The sequence below is a fragment of the Gracilinanus agilis genome, chromosome 6 (genome assembly GCF_016433145.1).
Source record: "Gracilinanus agilis isolate LMUSP501 chromosome 6, AgileGrace, whole genome shotgun sequence".
Lineage (NCBI taxonomy): Eukaryota > Metazoa > Chordata > Mammalia > Didelphimorphia > Didelphidae > Gracilinanus > Gracilinanus agilis.
The window spans coordinates 215,475,688-215,500,495 of NC_058135.1; the positions used below are offsets into that span (position 1 = coordinate 215,475,688).

Below are 24,808 nucleotides of genomic sequence, written 5' to 3' on the forward strand. Positions count from 1 at the left end.
GAGAAAGAGAGAGAGAGAGAGAGAAAGAGAGAGAGAGAGAGAGAGAGAGAGAGAGAGAGAGAGAGAGAGAGAGCGAGCGCTCTCCTTCTCTTGCTGCAGAAGACTGACCCTCCAGCTAGGTGATCACCCATCAGATTCCTAAGTCTTTACAGCAGAATATGAACTCTACCTTGCACCTCATTTTTGTTAGATTTCTTTGGATCAGATAGTTCCTTTTTTCATAAACAACTCAGAATCTTGGCACTTCTATCACTATCCATGGGAACTTATATGTTTTACTTCAGCAATCACTTGCTCCATCCTTTTCCCTAACCATCACTTTGTTTACAATGACCTTTTGTCAGGTTGACATCAAAGGATTTTGACCTCCTGTTAGACTCTGAGGGGTTATTTTGTGTAACGACTGTCTGTACCCCCTAGTTGACCTGTAAAGTCCTTGACCCTAGGAGCTAGATGACTTGGGGCAAACATCTAGAACCTGAGAAAGGGGAAGCCTGATGTCCATTCTCTCTTCATGTTCCTCTGGCTTCTCTTCATTTGATATTTGCACTAAATTCAGCCACTAGACATCATCGTGACTAGGTTTTGTCATTTCATTCCTTCACAGAAATGCCCTCAAAGACTGAAGACATGATCTTAGCATGCTCAGCTTTTATAAATGACCAGTGTTAAAAACATCCATTCACAACACTTTTTTTGCAATTTCTGAGAAAACACAACTATAAGCATTGCCTTTTTTCTCACCGGTGGCCTTTATTAAAAACATGCCTGCCAAGAACACTATCCACATTCAGAGAAAGAACTGTGAGAGTAGAAACACAGAAGAAAAACACATGACTGATCACATGGTTCCATAAGGATATGATTGCAGTTTGGGCATTAAAAGATCACTCTATTACAAATATGAATAATATGGAAATAGGTTTTGAATAATAGGTAATATAGGTATAACCCAGTAGAATTGCTTGTCGGCTCCCGGAGGGAGGGAAGAAAGAGTTGTGGGAAAAATTATGAATCATGTAACCATGGAAAAATATTCTAAATATTTTTAAAAAGGCAAAATGAACAAATAAATAAACTTGCCTGCCATAACCTTCTACTTGAATCCAGCATCCAGGCTATTCACTTTATATGGAAAGCTACTTTGCCATCATCTCTAAATGTTAACTCCCTAAGGTCCTGCTCATATGACTCTCCTCTTTGATATCTTCCCATAAAGGATTTTTTAGTTAGAGAGATCAGGCACCTGGGTGGCTGGAGTTCAGAAGGCCCACGTTCAAAATATAGCTTCAGACAGTAGCCATGTGACCTTCTTTGCCTCAGTTTCCTCAGCTGTAAAATAAGCTGGAGAAGGAAATGGAAAACCACTCTAATATTGTCAAAAAACAAAAAAATAAATAAGTAACATCATGAAGAGTCAGACACAACTGAAGAACAAGTGGAAAGAACATTAGATTTAAGATCAGGGAGCATAGTTTTTCAGAGTTTGAATGCCACTCTACTTCTTACTGCCTGTGTGACCTTTGCCATGTCAGAATCTCTTTGGGTCTATTTCCTCATGTGTCACAGGGGATAGGGCTAGATAATCTACAAAGTCCCTTCTGGCTCTTAATGCATTGAATGCCCACAACTGGAAGGATCTTTTCTGTCTCTGATCTCATAGCTTTTTGAGCATATCAAATTTTAATTGCATCCTATTTATCCATGTGTATGACTTTTCAAACTGAACCTGTAATCTCATTGGCACCTGAGATTCCCAGGGAAGAGTCTTTAATTACTAATGCAGGTTGGCATTTGCACTGTCACTTATAAATATGTGGCGTTATCTAGCCACTGTGGTCAAGTGACTTACCTAGGATCACACAGTAGTTGTCAGAGATAAAACTTAAACATAGATTCTTCAGACTCAGGTGCTAATTGCTCTGTTTCATCTACCCCATTGTTGAAGATGCCAAACAATTAGGGGGTAAGAACTATGGCTTATGAAGCCTTGTATCTGTTCCAGGAGGTAACGCAATAGACTGAGTAAAATGTTTTTTGAATGTTGAATAGCAAAAACAAAAATGTCTCTTCAGATCAATGCTTCCTTCCTTTAATCAGACAAGGAGAATTACCTAACCAAATGTGTTTCCTTTTTTGCCTTAGCAGCCAGAAAGCTCTGGGCCAAATTCCATGCTTTGCTGTAGTAGCTAACTCATCCCAGGTGCCTGGTAACATCTACTTCCTTGCTCCTTTTAATTAGATTTGTTCTGTTTATATTGTCCTGTTTTGTATTGTGTTAGATTTTACAGGGTGCCTGCAAGCTTGTTGGAGATAGGTGGGTTAAAAATTCTCATTAAATAAATAAAATCATGCATCTGATCCATATCAACTCATTTTCCATTTCTTTCCTGGCAGGACTTGCAGATTATCAGCACTGATGAAAATGAGGTATTTGTGGCTGTCCAAGAATGGTACCAAATGGACACTTACAACCTTTACCAGTCAGACCCACAGGGCGTGTACTATTCAATTGTGCTTGAGAACGTTAGGAGCACGAAGCAACCAGAAGAAAATGTCCTGATCGATATCCTGGAGGTATACTACCATACACTTGTAAATGTCCTTGTGTTCTGTCTGGTACCTGCATGATCTGTGCTAATCACAATCTCTGTGGACCTCCATTTGATCAAATATGCAATAAAGTGGTTGTAAGATTCCTTCAAGTACTAGATCAATATTCTATGGCCCTGTTCTTACTATGTTAAACAACAAAGATGAACAATGACACAATGGAGGCAACTAGGTAACACAGTGGATAGAGTACCAGACCTGAAATCAGGAGAACCTATCTTCAAATCTGGCTTTGTGACCCTGAGCAAGTCATCTTACCCTAATTGCTTAGCCCTTGTTGCATTTTCTTTCTCAGAATTAAGGCAGAAAGTAGTTTTTGGTTTTGTTTTTTAATAGCACATCCTATGCCCTTATGGAGCTTCCAATCTATTAAGGGTTTATAGCAGGCATACCAATAAATGTTATGGAAAGGAGAGGAATGAGCCTTGAAGAGAAAGTAATTTTGGAAAATTTGAGAAGAATATTTTCTGCTAAGAGGGGCAAGGAAGCCTTCAAGAGAAGGTGGCACCTGAACTTATCCTTGAAGGGGAAAAAAGGAATATGAATAGCTGGATAAAAGGAGGAAAAGCATTTTATGAATTAGGTGATGATCTGAATGATTGCACAAAACTGAGAGATTGGGATAAGAGTAGAGAATAGCTAATACTCCAATTTGATTGCAATGTAGAAGTATGGAGGGGAAAATGGAAAGGTAGGTTGGCGTAACATTATGGAAGACTTTGAATGCTAGCATGATGAATTTGAATTTTATTGCAAAAGCAATAGGCTGTCACTAAAAGACTTTCAGAAATGGAATGATAGTCAAATCTATGTATGTTGAAGTTTATTTTGGCTTTTCTGTGAAGGGCAGAATAAAGAGAAGATACATGGAACCAGAGAAACAAGAGACAAGATTATCTACTAACCCACCCAAAAGACTGAGGTTCTAATCAGGTCAAGAATTAAATTCAACAATGCATTTTCATAAGTAGAGGGAATATCTAATTCTTCTCAATGGCAGCAATATAAAAGGTTAAATTTATGTATGGCCATAATTTTAGGCTAAGATTCTCGTGCTATTTGGTGAAAAATCCAGTCCTGGGTAATCCCATTGATATAGGATACATGTTGAATCCTTGCCCCAACCTGTTAGGGAGGAGTAACAGAAATAGGAACAGATGTGGATTATACTTGAAAATAAGGCTTGAATGAAGGATATTCTATCCTGACCTTGTCATAAATACTTTCTTTGTTTAACATTCATTGCCATTTACACAATAACATTTCCTAGATCTCCTTTAAAAGGATATCCACCACTATAGAAGGAACAGAAAGACTAAATGCAGATTCATGCAATCTATTCTTCACTTTATTTCCTCCATCAATTTTTCTCTAGCATAAGCCATATGTATCTTCTTTCACAACATGAAAAGCATGAAACTATATATTGTACAATAATATACATATAACATATATTGCCTGCCTTCTTGGAGAGGGGCGAGAGGTAGATGAAAGGGAGAGAACAGGGATTGTGAAATGTCAGGAAATGATTATTAAAACATCAACATACAATCAGGAACAAATAAAAATTTAAAATTAGAAAAAAGAAAGGAACCCTGAAGTTGGCTACTTTGACTTTCTCTATATCAAGAGGTCTTGACTATTTTTTCATGAACCCCTTTGATCATATGGTGATGCTTATTGTTTAGTTGTTCAGTCATTTTTCAGTTGTATTCAACTCTTTGCAACCCCATTTGGTGTTTTCTTGGCAAAGATATTGAAGTCGTTTGCTATTTCTTTCTTTTTTAATTTTTAAAAAAAATTTCCATTTTATATGTTGATATAATTTTTAATGATTATCTCTTGACATTTCATGATCCATGTTCTCTCCCTCTCTCCTACCCTTTCCCCTTCCCCAACATAGCAGGTAATATGATAGAAGTTAAACACATGTTACTATATAGGATGTATTCCCATATCCATTATGCTATGAAAGAAGACCCATAAGGCTTAAAAATTCATGGAGGAAATAAAGTGAAGAATGATTTATTCAATCTGCATTCAGACTTTGTTAATTCCTTTTATGGTAGTGGATAGCATTTTTGGTCATGAGTCCCTTGGAATCATCTTGGATCCTTATATTACTGATTATAACTAAGTCATTCACAGTTGATTATCATACATTATTACTGTTGCTTTGTACTATGTTCTCCTTGTTCTGTTCACTTCGATTCACTTCCAAGTTTTTTGTTTTGTTTTTGTTTTTGTTTTTGTTTTTTGGTGATTATCTTATTTGTCATTTCTTATGCCACAATAGTATTGCATTATAATTCAGTTTGAGGTCATAATTGCTACTTTTTTTTTTTCATTTTGGCTAAAGCATAGTAGATTCTATTCCAGCCCTTTACCTTTACTCTGTATATGTCTTCCTCTTTTAAATGTTTTTCTTGTAGACAGTATATTGGGGTATTTGCTATGTCTCCAGTTCATTATGACTTTAAATATAATTTTTATTGTTCAGTTCTTTCCAAATCTTTGTGACCCCATTTGGGTTTTTTTGGAAAATATGCTGGAGTGGTTTGTCTTTTCCTTCTCCAACTCATTTTACAGATGAAGAAACTGAGGCACACAGGGTTAAGTGACTTCCCCAAGGTCATAGAATTAGGAAGTTTCTGAAGCCATTTTGAACTCAAGTTTTCCTGACTAGGTCAGTGCTCTGTCCACTATACCACCTAGCAATGCTTAGGGACCCCTTCTCAATTCTGTTCAGTAAATATTTATTAATCATCTATTGTGTGTTAAGCACTGTGCTATGTGCTATACAAATAAGAAAAGAAAGACAGTCTCTACCCTCAAGGAGCTTACAATCTAGGCTTCTCTAAGAGCTGTTTTTTAAATCCATAAAATACACAGAATTACAAAGGAAGCCATACTGAAATCCAGTCATCAATTCATTTTTAAATGCCAAATACACAAATCCCAGATTAAAAACATCATTCCTTATAATGTACAGAAAACCTGTACCCAACTATCCACAATAATGAACTGATATGATTTTAGTTGTTTGAAGAAGTGAGCTTTGCACAATCCAGGGAAGTACATCCCTGTTAGTTAAGCCAAGTCTTGGGTTCTAATACAGATTCTATCTGCTCCTCACTTTATCAGGCAAGTCACTTTATCTCCCTGAGCTTCATTCTCCTCATGTGTAAATAAGAGGACAAGATGATGTCTCAAGGCCTTTTTAGCTATAAATCCTCTTGTTCTGTGACTTTTCCTTGGGAATATAGGTAGCTCAGTCAGCAGTTAGTATCACCTCATTTACTCTCCGGAGAACACATTCACGCATTTATGTTCAATCGCTCAGATATTTCAGCCATAACTGCTTTCCCCCAGAAACTAATGAATGTAACAATTTGTTTATGTTGAAGACATTCAGAACTAGTATGACATATTTATGGTCCTTAGGCAAGGTTTAAAAATTGTACCCCTTGAATTTGAAAACGATGCCCTTGTGTGTTTCCATCCCCCAAGGGTTTTAAGTCACACATGACATTTCTTTAAAAAAAAAAAAAAAAAGAAATATTTTGTTGATGCTTTTTTTGGTATATTGCTACCCACTGACTTCCCCAAAAGTCTTCTAGTTTTAAGTCTATGATCCTTTGATCCTCCCTTACAATTCACTGAGAGGAGTTTGCTAGATTTAACAATAACTTACCCAAATCAAAATTATTTTATTGAGAAGAATTCTGGCATTATTTTTCCTTTATGTTTTTGTGGTCATTGTATAAATTGCCCTCTTCATTCTTTTCACTTCACTGTATCAGATTATACAATTCTATCCAAGTTTCCTTGTATTCTCCATTTTAATCATTTCTCAAAGATCAATAAAAACTATATATACATATATATATATACAAAATATATATTCATACATCCCAATTTGTCTAGGCAAACTCCAATCAATAGCCACCTACTTTGTTTCTAAAACTTGCTACTATAAAAATACCACTTTAAACATTTTATTTTTGTGTATATGGGAGCTTGCTTTCTTTGACCTCCATTGGGTAATGGCTCCCCTGAATCAAATGGGATACAAAGTTTAGTAATTTTTTAGTAAAAAATGCCAAATGGTTTTCAGGAGTGGTAGAACTAATTCACACTTCTATCAAGCACCATATTCATGTGTTTATTCTCTGACAGTCTCTCCAACATTCACCTTTTTTTTTCTTTTGTCATCTTTTTTTTAATTTGAGGGGTATGAGAAAAAACTCAAGTTTTTTTTTAAAAAAATGTACCCATTATTAGTAATCTCAGGCATTCTGTCAAATATTTGATCATTTACATTTCTGCCTTTGAAAACTCTTAAGAATTGTTTTATCACTTAACCTTAACCAATGCTTTTCTTTCTTATATAGTTTTCATTATATTTATATATGTGTGTGTGTGTGTGTGTATGTGTGTGAGTGTATTAGATATAACAGACCCTTATCAAAGATATTTTCTATGAAGTTTATCCTGAATAATGGTTCCTCCTCTTATTCTGTGTTGATTTTGTTTATACAAAAGCCTCTTAAAATTTTGATTTTTTTCATCTTTTCTAATCACCTCTATTTTTGGTTGGCTAAGAATTCTCCCTCTAACCTTAGCCTACAAAAATTACATCCTTCCATTTGCCACTAAATTTGTTCTAGTGTGGCCATTTTTATTTACATCTCCTATCTATTTAGTACTGACTGTGGCATGTAATGTAAGATGTTGGTCTAATCCTAATTTGTGCTAAATTGTTTTTCAGTTTCAACAGCAATTTTTAATGAATGGAGAGTGATTTTAGCCTACTAGTTTCTGTTCACTGAAAACTAGCCTACTAAGTTACCTTGTTTCAGAGTCTCTACAGTGTGCCATTCCACAATCAATCTATGCATGGAAAAGAGTAGAATTACTTAGATTACAAAATATTTTAAAATTTGTAGCAAAACTTATGCTGTTACTGCATTTTTCTTATGTGTTGTTCCCTAGACAGCTGCCTGCCCTGCCTACTCCTAGTTTTAGCTCTAGGTACATTCACAAGGAATAACAGAAAGTCTTCACTATTATAGTTGGGATACGTATGATCTAGAAATAATAGGGTCATTAGAGGAAAAAAAAGTTTATTGTTGCTTAGGAAACTTTTACCTTGATCTGAGATTTCCAAGATAAGAATCATACTAGAGAAAGGAAAAAAAAAAAACACCTTACCACCATGGTTCTAATGTTACATTGCTCCTATAACCTTTAACTGTGCTTTGCCACTGGCTCTGTTTAATTCACATGTCTGCAATACTGATCAATGGATTTTCCCAGAATATCCCAGCCTTCTTTGTCATTCTACTCTCTTGTCTTAAATAATCTGACAATTATTTAAGCTGTATACCAGGGTAGAAGTGCTACAGCTATCGATTAAACACCTTCCCCAATCACCTATCCAACACAGACACACAGAGACACACACACAAATATACGGCATCACTACTATCACCACCACTACCAAACCACAACACACTACATACGCACTAACCTAGTGGATCATGCACCCAAAAATCTGAAAAGAATCCAAATGGCAGTGACTCAAAGAACAATAAAAAATGTGTAGTAGATGTAAATAGGCTCCAATATATTACAGCTGATTACTTGTGAATAAGAATCCAGACAATGTATGATCAGAAGAGGAGATGGGCTAACAATATATCAAAAATGAGATGTAGCAATGCATGATTGGTAAATCCATCTCAGTATCCAATTCACTGATACTCATGAAATTCTAGAAATATATTGGCTAGATTTTCCATGAAGGATGGTCACTTGACCATAAATGGTCATTAATCTGCTCAGCCAGGTTTCAAGATCATCATCTCGTGCCATCATTGTTGAGTTCTACATAAGCAGAAATTTCTTCTACTTTTACTCTTACCTTGTAAGCAAGAAGAGCATTTAGTCAGTATCATGGACCTTGTCCAGTATTATGTTGCTCCTCAGATCCTAGCTATGGTGCAATATTAGATGGGTCAGTATGGCAACCTGAGCATCACCACCCTGGCACAGCCATGGCATTTTCTACTGACACCTATCCTTTGGGGGATTGATGAAAGAAGATTTTTATAGCTATAAAACATTATGGAAATTTGAAGTGCTGCAATTCTCTGTAACTACAAATCCCTAGCATTCCAGGAATATCCCCAAAATGATTATATCCCACCATATGGTAGTCCAAATTGGCCTAATATTTATATAGGCTATTTCTTTTCCTGATGATTGATATTTTTTGAAAGCATTCACTTAGTCCTGATCAAATCCTGGTTCTATTGTGCTAAGAACAGGGAATAGGGACACTTTAAAAAGTATCACGAATAAACACAAAGAGGTGATATTCCCATGTGTCCACTGCCTTTAACTAGGTTTGGAGCCACTTCTACCATGACAGTTCCCTTCTGCTTCCTAATACAATGATGTCTCTTTTGAAGGCAATAGCAGCAGGTTTCTAATTCAAGGTTCAGTAGCTTGCAAAGATGGCGCCTCTCCAGAGGGTTCCTCCAGAAACCAAATGCTTTGCTAAAGCAACAGGAGTAGTGGCCCAGCTCCCATCTAACACTGCCGGCTCATCATTTGTCAGGGATGACAAGTGGAACAAAGTCAGGCACTTCAAATTATGATCATTTCTTTCAAACTGATGGCTACATTTTTAATGGTGTTTTTCTTTGTCAGAGATATTCCCTGTCAGCGTAATTCCTGTTTTGTGGGGATATATCTAAAGCACTTGATTTGGAGTCAGACAGCCTGGATTCCTAGACTTTGGGGAGATTTTCCAAAGAGTTTCCAGTAGGCATTAGGTAATGAAAGCTGTCATTAAGCTAGATGATCCCTTCCTCACTTCTGCCAACATCTGCTATACCCATGATTCTTAAGGGAAGCACACCATGCAAACGGTGTTGGCATATTCTTGGACAAACTAGTTTTGGTATTGCTAGTCATGATATTTTGCCATGTGGGAGTACAGAGTGGAGAAGAAACTAGCTGAGGATCTTTTCTTGAAGCAACAAATAATTGGGTTGCACCTACAATGGATAGATACAGTAGATAGAATGATGGGCCTGGAGATAAGAAGATTTAAGTTCAAATCCAGCCGCAGACACTTACTAGCTGCATGATCTTGAGTAAATCATTTAACCTCTATTGTCTTAGTTTCTTCAACTTAAAAGTGAGGATAATAATAGCACCTATATTCCAGGAATTTTTATGAGGATCAAATGAGATATTATCTGTAAAACCACTTAGCACACTGCCTTGCACATAATAAACACCATATAAATTCTAGCTCTTGTTATTACTGTATGTGATTCACTAAGTTTGAGGCAAAAGGAAAGAGACAAAGAAAATATGTACATGATCCCTGCTCAAAAGTCTAATCAGGTAATGAGAGGTAATGATCTATAGGTAGGCACCATGATGGCATGGTTAAAAGTGGTATGTATGATAAGAGCATCAGAAGCAAAAAAGTAAAAAATTCTATGAGTTCAAAAGAGAGAAGGAATATATCTTAAATGATGAAGAAGACATCCTTCAGGAGGTACTTATTGAGTGGAGTTTTAAAGGATGAACACAAGTACCCCCAGCATCCATCAGTGCCAATAAGTGTGAATGAGGCTGAATGGACCCCACTTATGGTTACAAAGATGTCAGAGCTGGACCACACTAGGTGAAAAAGGACATATAGTCCAGCTCTGACATATATATGTATATATATACATATATATATGTGTGTGTGTGTGTGTGTGTGTGTGTGTGTGTGTTATTCATGCATACATTTTTGTGAAATTTAAGGACTGGAATTATGGGAAATGGAGATGATTCAGACAGACATTTAGCTCTACAACAGTCTCTATCCTTTTCCCCCCAAAACCCTTACCTTCTATCTTTGAATCAATATTATATATTGGTTCCAAGGCAGAAGAACCATAAGGGCTGGGCAATGGGAGTTAAGTGACTTTCCCTGGTTCACACAGCTAGCAAGCTTCTGAGGCTATATTTGAACCCAAGATCTCTAGCTTCTAGTTCTGTATCTCAATCCACTGAGCTACCTATATGCCTCCAGTCCCTGCATCTTGATTCCTTATTTTTATTCTAACTGATTCTGAATCTCAGCTCTGACAGTTTCCTGTTGGATAGTTCAGTTCCATCCCACAAAAGAGAGTCCTATCCCTTTCTAGAAGAGGATTAGTGGAAGCAGCTGGGTAGCTCAGTGGGTCTTGAGTCAGGACCAGAGATGGGAGGTCCTGGGTTTCAATGTGGCCTTCATACTTCCTAGCTGTGTGACTCTAGGGAAGTCACTTAACCCCCATTGCCTAGCCCTTACCACCACTCTTCTGCCTTAGAATCAACACCCAGTATTGAGTCTAGGGCAGAAAGTAAGGGTTTGTTTGTTTTTTTTAAAAAAGAGGATCAACCTCATCACTTGTTGATTTGGGGGTTTTGGTTTTATAATATTATTCTTGTACAAAAATGAATAATATGGAAATATGTTTTGAGTGATGATCCTTCTATAACTCAGTGGAATTGCTTATCAGCTCTAGGAGAGGAAAAGGAAGAGGGGAGGGAGACGTGAATCGTGAATCATGTAACTTTGGAAAACTTTTGGCTAAATTTGTCACTGGAATAAAATGAAGAAAAAAAAAAGAGGATTAGCTATTTTATAGGAAGGATTGCCAAATCTTACATCATTACATCTGATTGACCTCTCACTTCTGATGTCTCAGTCTGATAAACATTAATTAGCTAGAAAATTGGCCTTAGATGGCAGCTAGGTGACTCAGTGGATTGAAAGCTGGACCTAGAGACAGGAAGTCCTGGGTGTAAATCTGACCTCAGTCACTTCCTAACTGTGTAACCCTGGGCAAGTCATATAAACCCATTGCCTAGCTCTTACTGCTCTTCTGCCTTGGAATCAATACATAGTATTGATTCTTCAAAGAAATATTAGGTTTTAATTTATTTTTTAGAGAAAGAAAGGAATGCTGTATAAGTTAGGAGTTCTAACAAAGGTACAAGATGGCAGAACCTGAAAGGCTAAGAAGGTATCTCTAGAGTAGTCATAAGGATCAAATGAGATTATATTTGTAAAGTGTTTAACACAGTACCTGGCACATAGCAGACAGTATATAAATGTTTATTCTCTCCCCCCCAGCCTAAGGTGTAAAGCAAATGTTTATTGAGTGAAAGGAGGAATGAATGCATGAATACTAAGATGGATAAATGGATTGCTAAGATACTCGCCTTTTTCTAGCTGTGCTTGAGTATTGACTCGCATTTACTGGGAAAGAGAAGCCCAGAATCTAATTGAGTTTCTTTATTGCCTTGTCCCTCAGCGTTGGGGACTTGAAGGGGAATAGAGAAGGGCCTTTTGAGCCATAAATCATGGTGGGCAGAGATGCAGCCACAGGGGAAACGGTAGAAACCTTTGAATAGGCAATCTGAAAACTTACTCTTCATTCTGGTCATGTTTCTGTCACAGGTCAGAGGTGTAAAAGGAGTCTTCCTGGCCAACCAAAAGATTGATGGAAAGGTCACCACACTGATAACCTACAACAAAGGCCATGACTGGGATTATCTGACCCCACCTGCCACTGATATGAATGGCAAACCCACCAACTGCAAACCTGTAAGTGTCCCTGGTTCATTACTTGGTTGTGCTGTCTGCTCTACTGCCGTGACTGACCTAAGCCTCCCTCCTGAACTCAGATCTTCATCCCTCTGTGACTTCTCATCCCAAACCACTCTTAACCATGATTTCCCAAAAATCTACTGAGTTCTCTGGAGGGCAGCATCTAGATCTCATGAGACCTCTTCATCTATTGATTTCTACCACTCTTTCAAGACTGAGTAAAATATCACCCTTTCCAAGGAGCCTTCCCTGATACCATCCATGATCTGGGTATCTGTTGGGAACTCTCATAGTAATTTCTTTTGAGTACTTTAATGTACTTAAGATGATGGCTTCATAAAGATGCCCTCTAATCCAATCTCTTTACTCTTCAGATGAGGAAATTCTACTCCATAAAGACTATTGTTGTGTAAGATGTGATAGAGATCTTTAAGTTACTTCAGATGATGACTTCCTCTTCCCTTGAATTATCAATTTATCTTTCACTCGTGCCCATGAGTACCTCTGCTTCTGGCCATGTGTCAGAAACAGGACTTGAGCTCAGGACCCTTAAGGTGGCTCTCTATCTACTATACCATGATGCCCCTAATAAGTAGCAGTACCAGATAACACATGATAAGTCGTGGAAGGGTTCATACTGCACTAGACAGTATAGGAACAGTAATAAATAATGATATTTATTACTGTTATAAAATAACAATAATAAATGCTCATCCCCTTCCCAAATACCAACTCTGTCCCTGACTGGCTATAATGATGTTTTACAAGCATTTCCTCTCTCTGCCTCACTTTACATTTCTGCAAAATGATGTGGATGAAATAGATATGCTCTGAGATCCTTCTTAGCACTGGATCTATGATTCTAGGGTTACTAGATCACTTTTCTTCTGTATGCTTCAGTTTCCCCTTCTGCAAAATGCGGGCTGTAAGTTCATTTCAAACTCGAAAAGGTTAGGCGTCTGTATCAAATAAAAAATAAGCCCTAAAGGAATAGAGTGGCCCTGCTGTTTAACTTTTGAGTTAATTTTCCCATCAAGACCCCTAAGAACTTAGCACTCTAGTAATTGAGGAGAGAATGTTTGGATTTATAGCCAAAAGGGCCAGAGCAAGGGGTTTTGTAGAAAATGGGACATCTGTGCCAAACTTTGAATGAATGAAACTTTCTCTCTTTCATAGAGTGTAATCAATAGGCAACTGCAGTCAGTTTCAAAAATTGCTAAATTCTGTTATGTATTATTGAAGCTTTTTAAAACTGCATGTGGCCATCTCTGCCTGGTATATGCATTCCAGAATTGCTGTTTAACCTCTGTGTCAGTTTCCCTTTTGGGAACCACAGGATAGTAACATCTGCCTTTACATTGAGAATTAATTATTTCCTATTTGTTAAAAATCAATAGGTCCTCCAAGAATAGAGATGCTACAAAAGGGCTATTATTTATTATTATTATTATTATTATTATTATTATTATTATTATTATGGTCAAACCATATGAGTCTGCCAAAGCAAGTTTTTGCTAAGAATAGAATTTGTCTAAGCAAAAAATTTGTCTGCAATTATACAGTCCACTGAGGAGAGAATCTTCGAAAGATTTATTTCCTTGCCTTAAGATAATAAAAATAGGAGAAAATTGGTGAAGTGTGTTGTCGTCCAACTAAGGTATATGGATAGTCAAATTGAGCACAAAAGAAATAAGGTATAATGTACATGGAAAATAAATTAAGCACAAAGGATGTAAAATTAAAATTAAGCAGCAGCCACTGGGCCCATATTAAAATAATGGATGAGTTCACTGAAGGCAGAGAGAACATGGCAAAAGGAAATGGAAAGATTTAAATAAAAGAATCTTAGTTTGGAGGGACCTCAGAGGTCATTGAGGACAATTCCCACACAGTAAGGAATCTCTCCAGTAACATCAATCACTGATGGTCAATCATTCTCAACTTGACTGCCTCTGATGGTGGGCAGCTCACTACCTGTGAAGGAAGCCCATTTCTTTCTTTGATAGCTCTTTCTGGGACAAACATAATTTCCATGACATGGTGAGCATCTTGAGAGCTGGGACTCCTAGGGGTGGAGATGGGGTGTCTTCCATTGTATCTCTACCATTTAGCATAGTGCCTAGCACACAGTAAGCTTTTAATGAAGACTAATTGACTGACTATGTTGTTTTGAAGCTGTTAACAGAGAAGCAGCATGGGATAGGAGAAGTAGAAGGTTTGGAGGCAAAAGTCCTATTTTCACAACCTGACAGAGCAATTACTAGCTTTGTGACTCAGGGCTTATTAATTTCTCTTTTTGAGACTTGATTTCCCAATCTGTAAGATAGCAATCATCAATTTTGAACTTGACAGGATTTTAGAGGTTATCTATTCCAACACATTTTGCTAAAAAAATGAATGGGGAACAAGGATGGTGTTGTCCTACCCAAGGTCAAGCAAGGAATAACAGAACCAAGATTCAAACCTTCTGACTCATAATCTAACATGTTTCCCATGGTATTGTGGCACCAAATTATACCCTGCAGGATTATTTTGAAGATCAAAAATCATAATAAGTATGGAGTACCTTATAAAATGTGAAATTGCAGAAATGCCAGCTCTTATCATCTTGAATTCAGAGAAAAATCCATTCATTCCTGCAAACTAGCAAATTTGTCCTCAGAAACAAATTGGAGAACTTGATCACTTGGGCTTTTGTATGTTATGGTGGAAAGGACACTAATAGACTGTAAGTGGGGCAAATTGAATTCTAGTCCCAGCTCTATCACTAATAGACTGCCAAGTTGTCCCCATCCCTTTACTGAAGCTCGATTTCTTCAGCATGAGGATCTTTAAAATTCCTTCTAGCTTTCTCTGTGTGATTTTGTCAAGATTGGGATTAGAAGAAATGGTGGGCTTCCCTTTTTAAATGGTGGTTGTAGCATTTAGTTTTATAATGTGATGCCTTGTAGTGAGCTGTAGATATTTAAAAAGCACTTTCATATACATTATTCCATTTGATCCCTAGCTTGTCCCCATGAAGTAAATAATAATAACATAGCCTCCATTTGCATAGCACTTGACGATTTACAGAGAGTCTCCCAGAGAAAGGCTCATGAATTATGCTATGAGAAATTTCACAAGGCAAAAAGCATCCCTGGAGAGTGGTAGGAGATGGAGTTACTGATTTCAGAGTCATCTTCATAGGGGAAATAACGGAGTGGCCTGCACACTGTAGGCCTGTCAACTCAATTTTGGTTCCTGAAAAGTTTCTGAAATGAATTATTAAAGGGACGGTTAGTAAAATTTTGGAAAAGGAAACTGATTTCAAAGCACCAAAAGGTTTTGTCGAGAGCAAGTTGTGCCAGATTAACCCCATTTCCATTTTTGCCAGGGTTACTTGATCAGAGAATATTGTAAATGGAATATACCTAGATTGTAATAAAGCATTGGGTATATCTTATGGTAAGTTTGTGGACACAAGGAACACATGTAGGCGAGATAATAGGTCCTCTCAGGGAGCTTCAGAACAGATTTGTTCCAGTTATGTTGACTGAATCTACTCTTTATTCTACTAGCTAAATTCTAAAAGGGCATCTTAATGAGTATTCAGACACAGTCTATTAATATTTAAACATGATACCAACAGACCTCCTCCCAAGATTACATGAATCTAACAAAAACAGAAGAAATTCAGAAATAATTTTGAGTTAGAATATATGGATGGTCTGGATCACATGAGGAGTTTACATGGTTCCATCAATTGCTCTGTATTCTCATACCTTCACCTCATTTTAACCAGCAGTTCCTCTATTTTCCTGCTTTTCTTTTCTAGACACCTTAATGAGAATTTAGACACAACACATTAATATTTCATCATAATTCCCAAGTCCTCACAGAACCCTAAGGGAGGAGAAGGGAGGGAAAGGGGCAAGGGTTACTCCGCTTTCCTTTCATTCTGTTGGGGGCTGAGACAGTAGGATGTTTGCTTCTCTAGATCTTAGGCTGATCATCGATTGAAACTGTAAATAAGCTGCAGCTGAAGACAAATGTGCCAAATTGGCAAGAATAAAGGGATGAAGTGTTTTCTAAACTCAGATATCTACGGATTCTTAAATAGAGGGAGAGAGAAGACCTGAGACCTTTCCTGTAATGTCAGTCCACCAGGCTCTCCCTAGATCTTGACATCTCCATCAATGAACTGAGAATATTAATATTTGTTCTGGAGTAGCCATGTGATGTGTGATCCAACATGTAGGGAAAAGAATGGAATTTGTTCATGGGATTCCTAATTCCTATAATGCCTTCAAATGTGTTTCTGCCATTTGAAAGCCTTCCCATCCTTGTGGAGACAGCTCTGTTATCACTGAAAGCTAGATCTGGCAGACTAAGTAGAGCACTGGGCTTGGAATCAGGAAGGCTCATCTCCATGAATTCAAATCTGGCTTCAGACACTTCTTAGCTATGTGACCCTGAGCAAGTCATTTAACCCTCTTTGCCTCAATTTTTCACCTGTAAAATAAGCTGGAGAAGGAAATGGAAAACTATCCAGTATCTTTGCCAAAAAAACAATAACAAAAACAAAGAACAGAATGGGATCACAGAGTTGGACACAATTGCAATGACTGAAAATAACAACAATTATTACCACTCCTCCAGAAAGTCTTACTTAATTTTCTCACCTCCAGAATCCTACACTCCATTTCTCTCTACTAAAAATTCACATATCAAAACCCAGTGTAATTGCATGTTGTCTATGGATGGGGGGTGGGAGGAGGGGAAAGGATCATGTAACCATGGAAAAATTTTCTTAATTAATCAGTTTTTTAAAATAAGGAAAAAAAATCCACATATCCATTTCTTTAATTCTCAGGCAAAGAGCACACCAAGATGATTGAGACAGGAGGCAGCTAGTTGGTTCAGTGGATTGAGAGTGAGGCTCAGAGACAGGAGGTCCTGGGATCAAATGTAGTCTCTGACACTTCCTAGCTATGAGACTCTGGGCAAGTCATTTGGCCCCCATTGCCTAGCCCTTACCACTCTTCTGCCTTGAAATCAATATACAGTATTGATTCTAAGATGAAAAGTTAGGGTTTTTCAAAAAATTAAATAAGATACCAAAACCCTGAATCATATATCCATATCAACATGTACAAAAATGAATAATGTGGAAATAGATTTTGAGTGATAAAACATAAATAACCCAGTGGAATTGCTTGTCAGCTCCAGGAAGGGGGGGATAGAGAGGAAGGAAAGAACATGAATCATGGAACCATGGAAAAATATTTTTTTAAAGTGAAATTATATTTACAAACTAAATAAAATAAAAAATGTTTTATAATGTCATGGACATGATTTTATGAGTGAAAATGATGTTATAGAAGATGTATAAGAATGCCTACCCTATAAGGATGTAATAATTAGACAATAAACAATAAACACAAAAAATATGTATTAAGCACCTCTTTTGTGACAGACCCTGTGCAAGGTACTATGAATGCAAAGTCAAAAATCAGTCCCTGCCTGTCCTCAAGAAGCTTACATTCTATCATGGGGACAATATATACTCATAGAATGAAAAAATGAAAGAACATAAAATAAAATTTGTTAAGTTCTTACTCTGTACATATTGATTCATAGTCTCAGATATCTATCTATCTATCTATCTATCTATCTATCTATCTATCTATCTGTCTATCTATCTATCTATCTATCTATACAGATATAGATAGATATAGATATAAAGGCAATACAGGCCAAGCTTTCACAGAGCTCACATTCTTATAGGGTTGGCACATATAAAAGTTTCAGCTGCAAATCAGGTAAATGGGTCCCATGATCTTTGGGGGTACAGCAGCAAAGTAGATAATAATATGTCTTCCATAACATCATTTTTACTCATAAAATTGTGTCCATATCATTATAAACCATTTGAAGGTGTCAAAGACTTTAGTAATGAGGATTTCCCTTTCTGAGACCTCAGTAGTGAGGACTGTGTGTACTACAGCAACAGTGGCCAGACACCGTATCCCCAAGAGTTCCTTCTCAGCATGATGGCCACCAGGATTGAGTTAGAAGAGGGACAAGAGATAGAGGGGAAGAGGGGGTTGCTGTCATTGCAAATAAGATAATATTAATAAAGTATTTTGCAAAACTTAAAGAGTTATGTAAGTGCTAGCTATTATTAGTTTTCCTATGATTATTATGTCATGCAAAGCATATGTACAATAAACATCTAATTTTTGCATATATCTTGTCTCTACCAACTGTACACTAATCTCCTGAAGGTTACGGATCAGGTCTTACTCTCCTTTGTCTCTGACTCAGAAACTAGCCTTTACTAAATTTTAAATGTGGAATTGAATCAGCCTTCATGGTTCTGCTTCAAGAAGCCAAGATTTGGGGCAGGTGGGTAGTATGGTGGATGGAGCCCCAAGCCTGGAGTCAGGAAGACCTGGGTTCAAATAAGACCTTAAATACTTTCTAGCTGTGTGACCCTGGATAAGTCACTTAACCTCATTTGCCTGGCCATTGCCCTTCTGGTTTGAGTTGTTACTGAGGCAGAAAAAAAAAAAAAAGAAGAAACTATAATTTCATCAGTGAATGTACACACTGCTTCAACTCCATCAAAGCTGCATTGGTCCTCTAATGTTAGTGATATTAAAAACAACGTAACTCCACCAGTTATTCTGGACCCCCTGATTTCAATGCTAAGTCATTGTTTCCAAGAGCTTCAGTAAAAAGGTTTTGCCTCCGAGGACAAAACTAAGACCATTGCCAGAGATGGGGGCAGTGTATGTAGAAAAGAGGAGAAAAAAAATCTGTTCAGTATTAGGATGAACTTCCTAATAATGAGAGATCTGTGCCAGTGCAATGGGATGCCTTGAGAAGTAATGAATTCCTCATTAATGAATGTCTACAAAGGCTTGAAGAGGGGATGCCGTGCTTCGGTATCCATTTTATATTGGGGACTCCATATCTCAAAGGTTCCATGATTTCTTCTGTGTAGACTATTGATTCAGATCACAAACCCTCCATGACACAATAGCCAATGAAAATTTCTAAGACTAAAAAATTGATGATTCCAAAGTCTGTGCGGTCATGCTGGATGGACCTTTGATCTCTGGGCCCTTCCTGAGAACCTGTCTAGTTGGGTAGGACCTTTCAGGGCTGGATCTCAGCTGGTGGAGCCTTTAAGAACCCAGAATCACTTCTACTTCATGATGAGTGTATTAAAATAGTATGCTAGTGAAAATCCATTCTTCTAGAAAAAGCCAATGCATTTTCTGAAAGGTCACACATTAGGGAAGCTAAGTGATGCTATAGCGCACCTCAAGTCAGGAAGACTTAATCTTCCTGAGTACAAATCTGGCCTCAGACACTTCCTAGCTGTGTGATCCTGAGCAAGTCATTTAACCTGGTTTGCCTCAGTTTCCTCATCTATAAAATGAGCTGGAGAAGGAAACGGCAAAGTGTCTTTGCCAAGGAAATCCCAAATTGGGTCACAAAGATTTTGGATACAACCGAGAAATGAATGAACAGCAACGTACGTTGAAACACCCTCAGTTATAACCAGATTAGTCAAGAGCAGCGTCCTGATTTAACAGAATAAGATCAAAGGAATAAGAGCAGTGCAGAGCACAGAGTGTAGCCTACAAGAATTGGGAGAGAACTTGGCTCTGGATGGGTCGTATCAGGGTCCTCTGTGCCCTAGGAGAGAAGAAAGGGCAACAGAAAGGGAGGTGTACATGTGAGCTCCCGAAGTCTAAAGATTTTTGCCTGGGGGCTCTCCCTGACCTTTGTGTGAAGGGGCCCAGAAGTCTAATAATTGCAGGAGACAGAATGTTAGTAATTATTCTGAGCTGGAGTAGTAAATCAAACTTCCCAAGATTAAATACTCCCATAGCAGTACAGAAAATGATACCCTGATTGATAGGGTCAGAACAGGGGAAACTAGACCGTATTTCATTTTCCCCGCAGGGGAATTTCTCCAGTGCCAGTTACACACAAGGTCCTGTGCAGGATGCTTTCTCCGGCACATAGAATAACCTATGCCATTTATTGGGTAGGTGATGAACATAAATCCTAAAAAGGGGAAGCCACTTTCTTAAGGTTACGTGTGTGGCAAAGGCAGGATTTGAATCTCGGATTCAGTAAAATAGGCTTTTATCGCATTCTGAAGTCAAAAATGACCTCGGGGAGATAATACTTAGGTAGACAAATATGCCTGTAATGCAAACTAGAACATGGTACAGGGCATGAGAGTGGGGCAAATAAAGGAGTATTACAAGTATGAAAAGAAGAGACAATTGCGGAATGGATGGAGGAAATGGAGATGGGCTTTGAACACTGAATGGGATTTCAACAATAGAGATGGGAGAGGAAAGGGTAGGACTCCAGCTATAACACTGCAGGCATAAGAAAGGATGAAAGAAAGAACAATAGAAAAGTGAAAGATGCATTCAGGAAACTGAATTGTCTTGCTGGGCTGAAGTATAAGTCGGGCAAAAGGAAATTGTGTATAGTAGAGGAGAAGTGTCAAAAGCATTGCACACAACACAACATTCAGAAGTTTAAAAAAAAAAAAAACAACCCTTAATTTTTGTCTTAGAATCAAAGGTAGAAAAGTGGTAAGGGCTAAGTAAATAGGTTAAATGACTTGTCCCGGGTCACATAGCCAGGAAGTATCTGAGGTCACATTTGAACCCAGGACCTCCCTACTCCAGGTCTGGTACTCTATCCACGGAATGACCTAGCTGCCCATGTATTCTATGCTTTTCTAAGTCAATATACTCCCTTTGGGGGTCCTCATATATAGTTCAGTAGCCCTTGTTTCCTTGTTATTTTGACCCCATTGAATTAGAGTTTGGGTAACTAAGTTGTACCATGAATAGTGTGCCCAGTCAGGAGTCAGGAAGATATGAGTTCAAATCTGGCTTCAGACACTTACTGCTGTGTCATCCTTGGCAAATCACATAATCAAATGGCAAACCATTCCAATACCTTTGCCAAGAAAATCCTAACTGGGGTAATGAAGAGTCAGACATGACTGAAAAAGAAAAAAAGTTGAATATAGACAGATTGTGGAAGGATAAAAATGCCAGGATGAAAAATTTGAACCTCATCCCATAAATACTTGGGGACATTTGAAGGATTGTAAGCAAAGAACAAAGTACAAACAACAGCACTAAGAGCCCTGCAGCAGGAACTGGGAGACATTTTCAAATTTCTTTTCTACCAGTCACTAGCTATAAAACCTTACTCAAATCATTTAGCCCAGTGATGGGCAAACTTTTAAAAGAGGGGCCAAAGGAAAGGAAATGCTCATCTGTCAGTCTGTTTCTAAGACAACACTTTGGAAGTTTCATTGTATTGTATCCTGCTCGTTATATTCATCAGATTAGGAATAATGTGGCACAGCCAAATAGAACATTTCAGGGGGCCGCATCTCCCCTGGCACCTGTAGTCTGCCCATCACTGAAGCCTGTCTAAGCCTCTGTTTCCTAATCTGTAAATGGAAGCTCTTCTATATCTCAGTTGCTTTTATAGATAATGTCTTCTATTCTGTTTCCTAAACTGAATTTTATTATAAACATTAAGGTCTGTTTAACAATGAAGTTAAACAAAGTACTTTGCACTTCTCACAGGAAAGATTTTATATCAATGAAAAATGATACCAAGATAAAAATAATATTGAGAAGGAAAGTCGACTGAGAACTGTTACATTCTAGTTTAGCAATGATTACCTCCAATAGGGACTGGATTTCAAGTGAGAACCACTTCTTATTCCTATCTGTACAAAGGCATTTTGCCATATTGGAATGAACCCTGTAGTTGGGGTCAATTCACCTCCACTTAGAACCTGTCTCTACTACTAACAGTCAGCATTTATGCAGCGTTTTTCAGGTTTTTAAAGCAGTTGATATAAGTATTCCAAAAAAAAATCACTTCCCCTACTCTAGGCTTCAGTTTCTCAATCCACAAAATAAGAACATCAGACTTGGTGATCTCTACTAACCTAAAACTAAACTCTACTAAACTCAAATGGTTTTTATTGCCATTGCTTTGGGTCTTGTCTAGATCTAATTGTCTATGTTCCAGGGGCCCTTTCGCCTCTGGCATTCTAAAGCCAAAGGTCCTTTTCTGGTATAGGTTAGATAAGTAGACACTGTGGTCCCTTCGTGCGCTGAGGTTCCATGAATCTCTGATTCTATGTTTCAGGCTTATCAGACAGTCTCTTAAATGTTAACTTCATAATTTTCTCCTTAAGCAGCATCACTATTAATGCCATCTGGTGACTTTTGCTTTATTCATGAGCAATGTTAATGATTAGGTCTAGACAACAAATTATCTTATGAGTCCGTTAGGGAAATGTTCAGACCTCTCCTCTCTCTTGATTTCCATTCCCAGCCTCCATGTCATGTCTTAGGCATAGGAAGGTGGAGTGGACGGGATGAACCAAGGTGGGTGGGATTTGCTAGCCTACTTGGTCCATGGAGTCTCTTAATGTCTATGCCCTTTAGTAACTCACCCAGAGGAACCAGAAAAAATTAACCTAGGAAGGTAAGATAAAATATAGAATCAATAATCATTTATTAAGTACATGCTAGGTTCCAGACACTCTGGGCATCTCCAGGGAATACAGAGACAAAAATAAATCTACTCTAAAGGAACTCACATTTATGTATGTGAAAAAATCATTAGTGATACAAGGCAACATAGGATGTGCAGAATAAATGGTACAGACAGTAAATTATATCACATCCAAGAGGAGCCATAGAAAGTCAGAGCTGGAAGAAACACTTAGGAAAAGAAAAGACTTCAGAACCCATCAGTTTCAACTTCTTCTTGAATGTCCTCCATTCTGTACTCCAAAATACTGATCTGAAATCAGACCTCCAAGGAGGGAAAACTCTACCTCTTGAGACATTCCATTCTACAATTAGATAACTCTATTAGAAAACTATTTCACCTAGTTTTTCTCTCTAGGGTTAAGAAGAATTCTTCTCCCATAGGACAATTCTTCAATTACTTAAAGACAGCTATCATGCCAGTTGTGTCTTCTCCAGGCCAAAATAACAACAACCAAAAAAAAGTAACCCTAAATTCTGTAACCAGTCTTCATGGGTAATAGACACTAGGCCAGGTCATTCTGACTCCTCTTTGTAAAATTCACATTACTTTGCTAATATCTTTAAAATGTGGCTCCTAGAACTAAACATAGTACTGCAGATATAGTCTGACCTTATACAGAAGGGACCTTAGAACACGGGATCTTAGAGCTGGAAGGGACCTTAGAATAAGATATTACAGCCTGAGAACTGTGGACAGTGGCCCAAAAGGCAATGGATAGAACCTCTGAAATTCTTTCCCTAATTTTCTTAGAGTATCTGAGAGTTCCATTCACTACGATTAAATTACAAAAAAAAAAAATATTAGAGCCTGAAGGGACTTTAGAACATAGAGTGCAAGATTTAGAAAGGATTTTAGAACATAGGATGTTAGAAGTGGAGGTGATGTCAAAACATAGAATACTAGAAGTGGAGGTGACAAAGAAGCATGGGATGTCAGAGCTGAAGAGAACTTTAGAATAGGATGTTAGAGCCTGAAGGAGTTTAAGAACATAAGATGTGTGATCTAGAAATGACTTTAGAACATAGAATATTAAAGCTAGATGATACTTTGGAACATAGGACGTTAGAGCTAGTAGATATTTTGGAACATTAGCTATTAGGTCTGGAAGGGACTTTAGAATAAGGTGTTAGAACTGGACATGACCTTAAAACACAGGATGTTAGAGCTGTATGGAATTTAGAGCTCTGAATCTAGAAGGTTCAAGCTATAGAAGGTTTTTAAATTATTGAGTCCCCCACCTCCATTTTACACTTCAGGTCAGGCTGGTCATAGGGAAGATGAGGTTTAATCTCTACATTAAAGAATAGATGAAATTGAGGAGAATGGGCATTCTGAGCTTTGGGGTGAGATAAGTGTATGGAATGACAGCACTATGAGCAAGGCTAATGGAATAAGGCATATTAGAAAAATAAGTGAGTAAAGCAGTTCACCTAGAATATTACCCTAAGTTCTACAGATTCCCAAGAGGTCCATGAATAGATGGTGAATTTATACTGGAAAAAAGACATATCTTTATTTTTACTGATTACTAACTGAATTTTAGCATTTCTTTAGTTCTTAGGTTTTTAAAGATGATTTTGAGTAGGCATTTATAGATATCATGTGAATTACATAGAAGTCCAAAACACACAAAAATATTCAGAACCTCTGATCTAGGGATTAGAATATGTGAAAGAATATAGTGTGTGATAAGGCAAGAAAGGTAAATGGAGGTCAGATTATAGAGGATCCTCAAGTGACAGGTCAAGTGATTTGGATTTGATGATATTTAATAACATTTAATACAATTTATATCATATTATCTGCCTTTTATGCAAGGAAGAGAAGGGAGGGAGGGAGGGAGACAGAGGGTGAGGGAGAGAGAGAGAGAAAGAGAGAAAGAGAGAGAGAGAGAGAGAGAGAGAGAGAGAG

At 37.6% G+C, this 24,808-nt stretch overlaps 1 protein-coding gene across 1 annotated transcript in view; it reads left to right on the forward strand.

Moving 5' to 3' along the window:
• Window positions 1-24,808, forward strand: part of SORCS2 (sortilin related VPS10 domain containing receptor 2) — a 1,347,356-nt gene that overhangs the window by 1,143,610 nt on the left and 178,938 nt on the right. Inside the window, exons 9-11 of the mRNA XM_044681767.1 lie at window positions 2,398-2,577; window positions 12,134-12,280; window positions 22,673-22,684. Of these exons, the coding sequence (XP_044537702.1) occupies window positions 2,398-2,577; window positions 12,134-12,280; window positions 22,673-22,684 (339 nt within the window). The remainder of the gene's footprint in view (window positions 1-2,397; window positions 2,578-12,133; window positions 12,281-22,672; window positions 22,685-24,808) is intronic.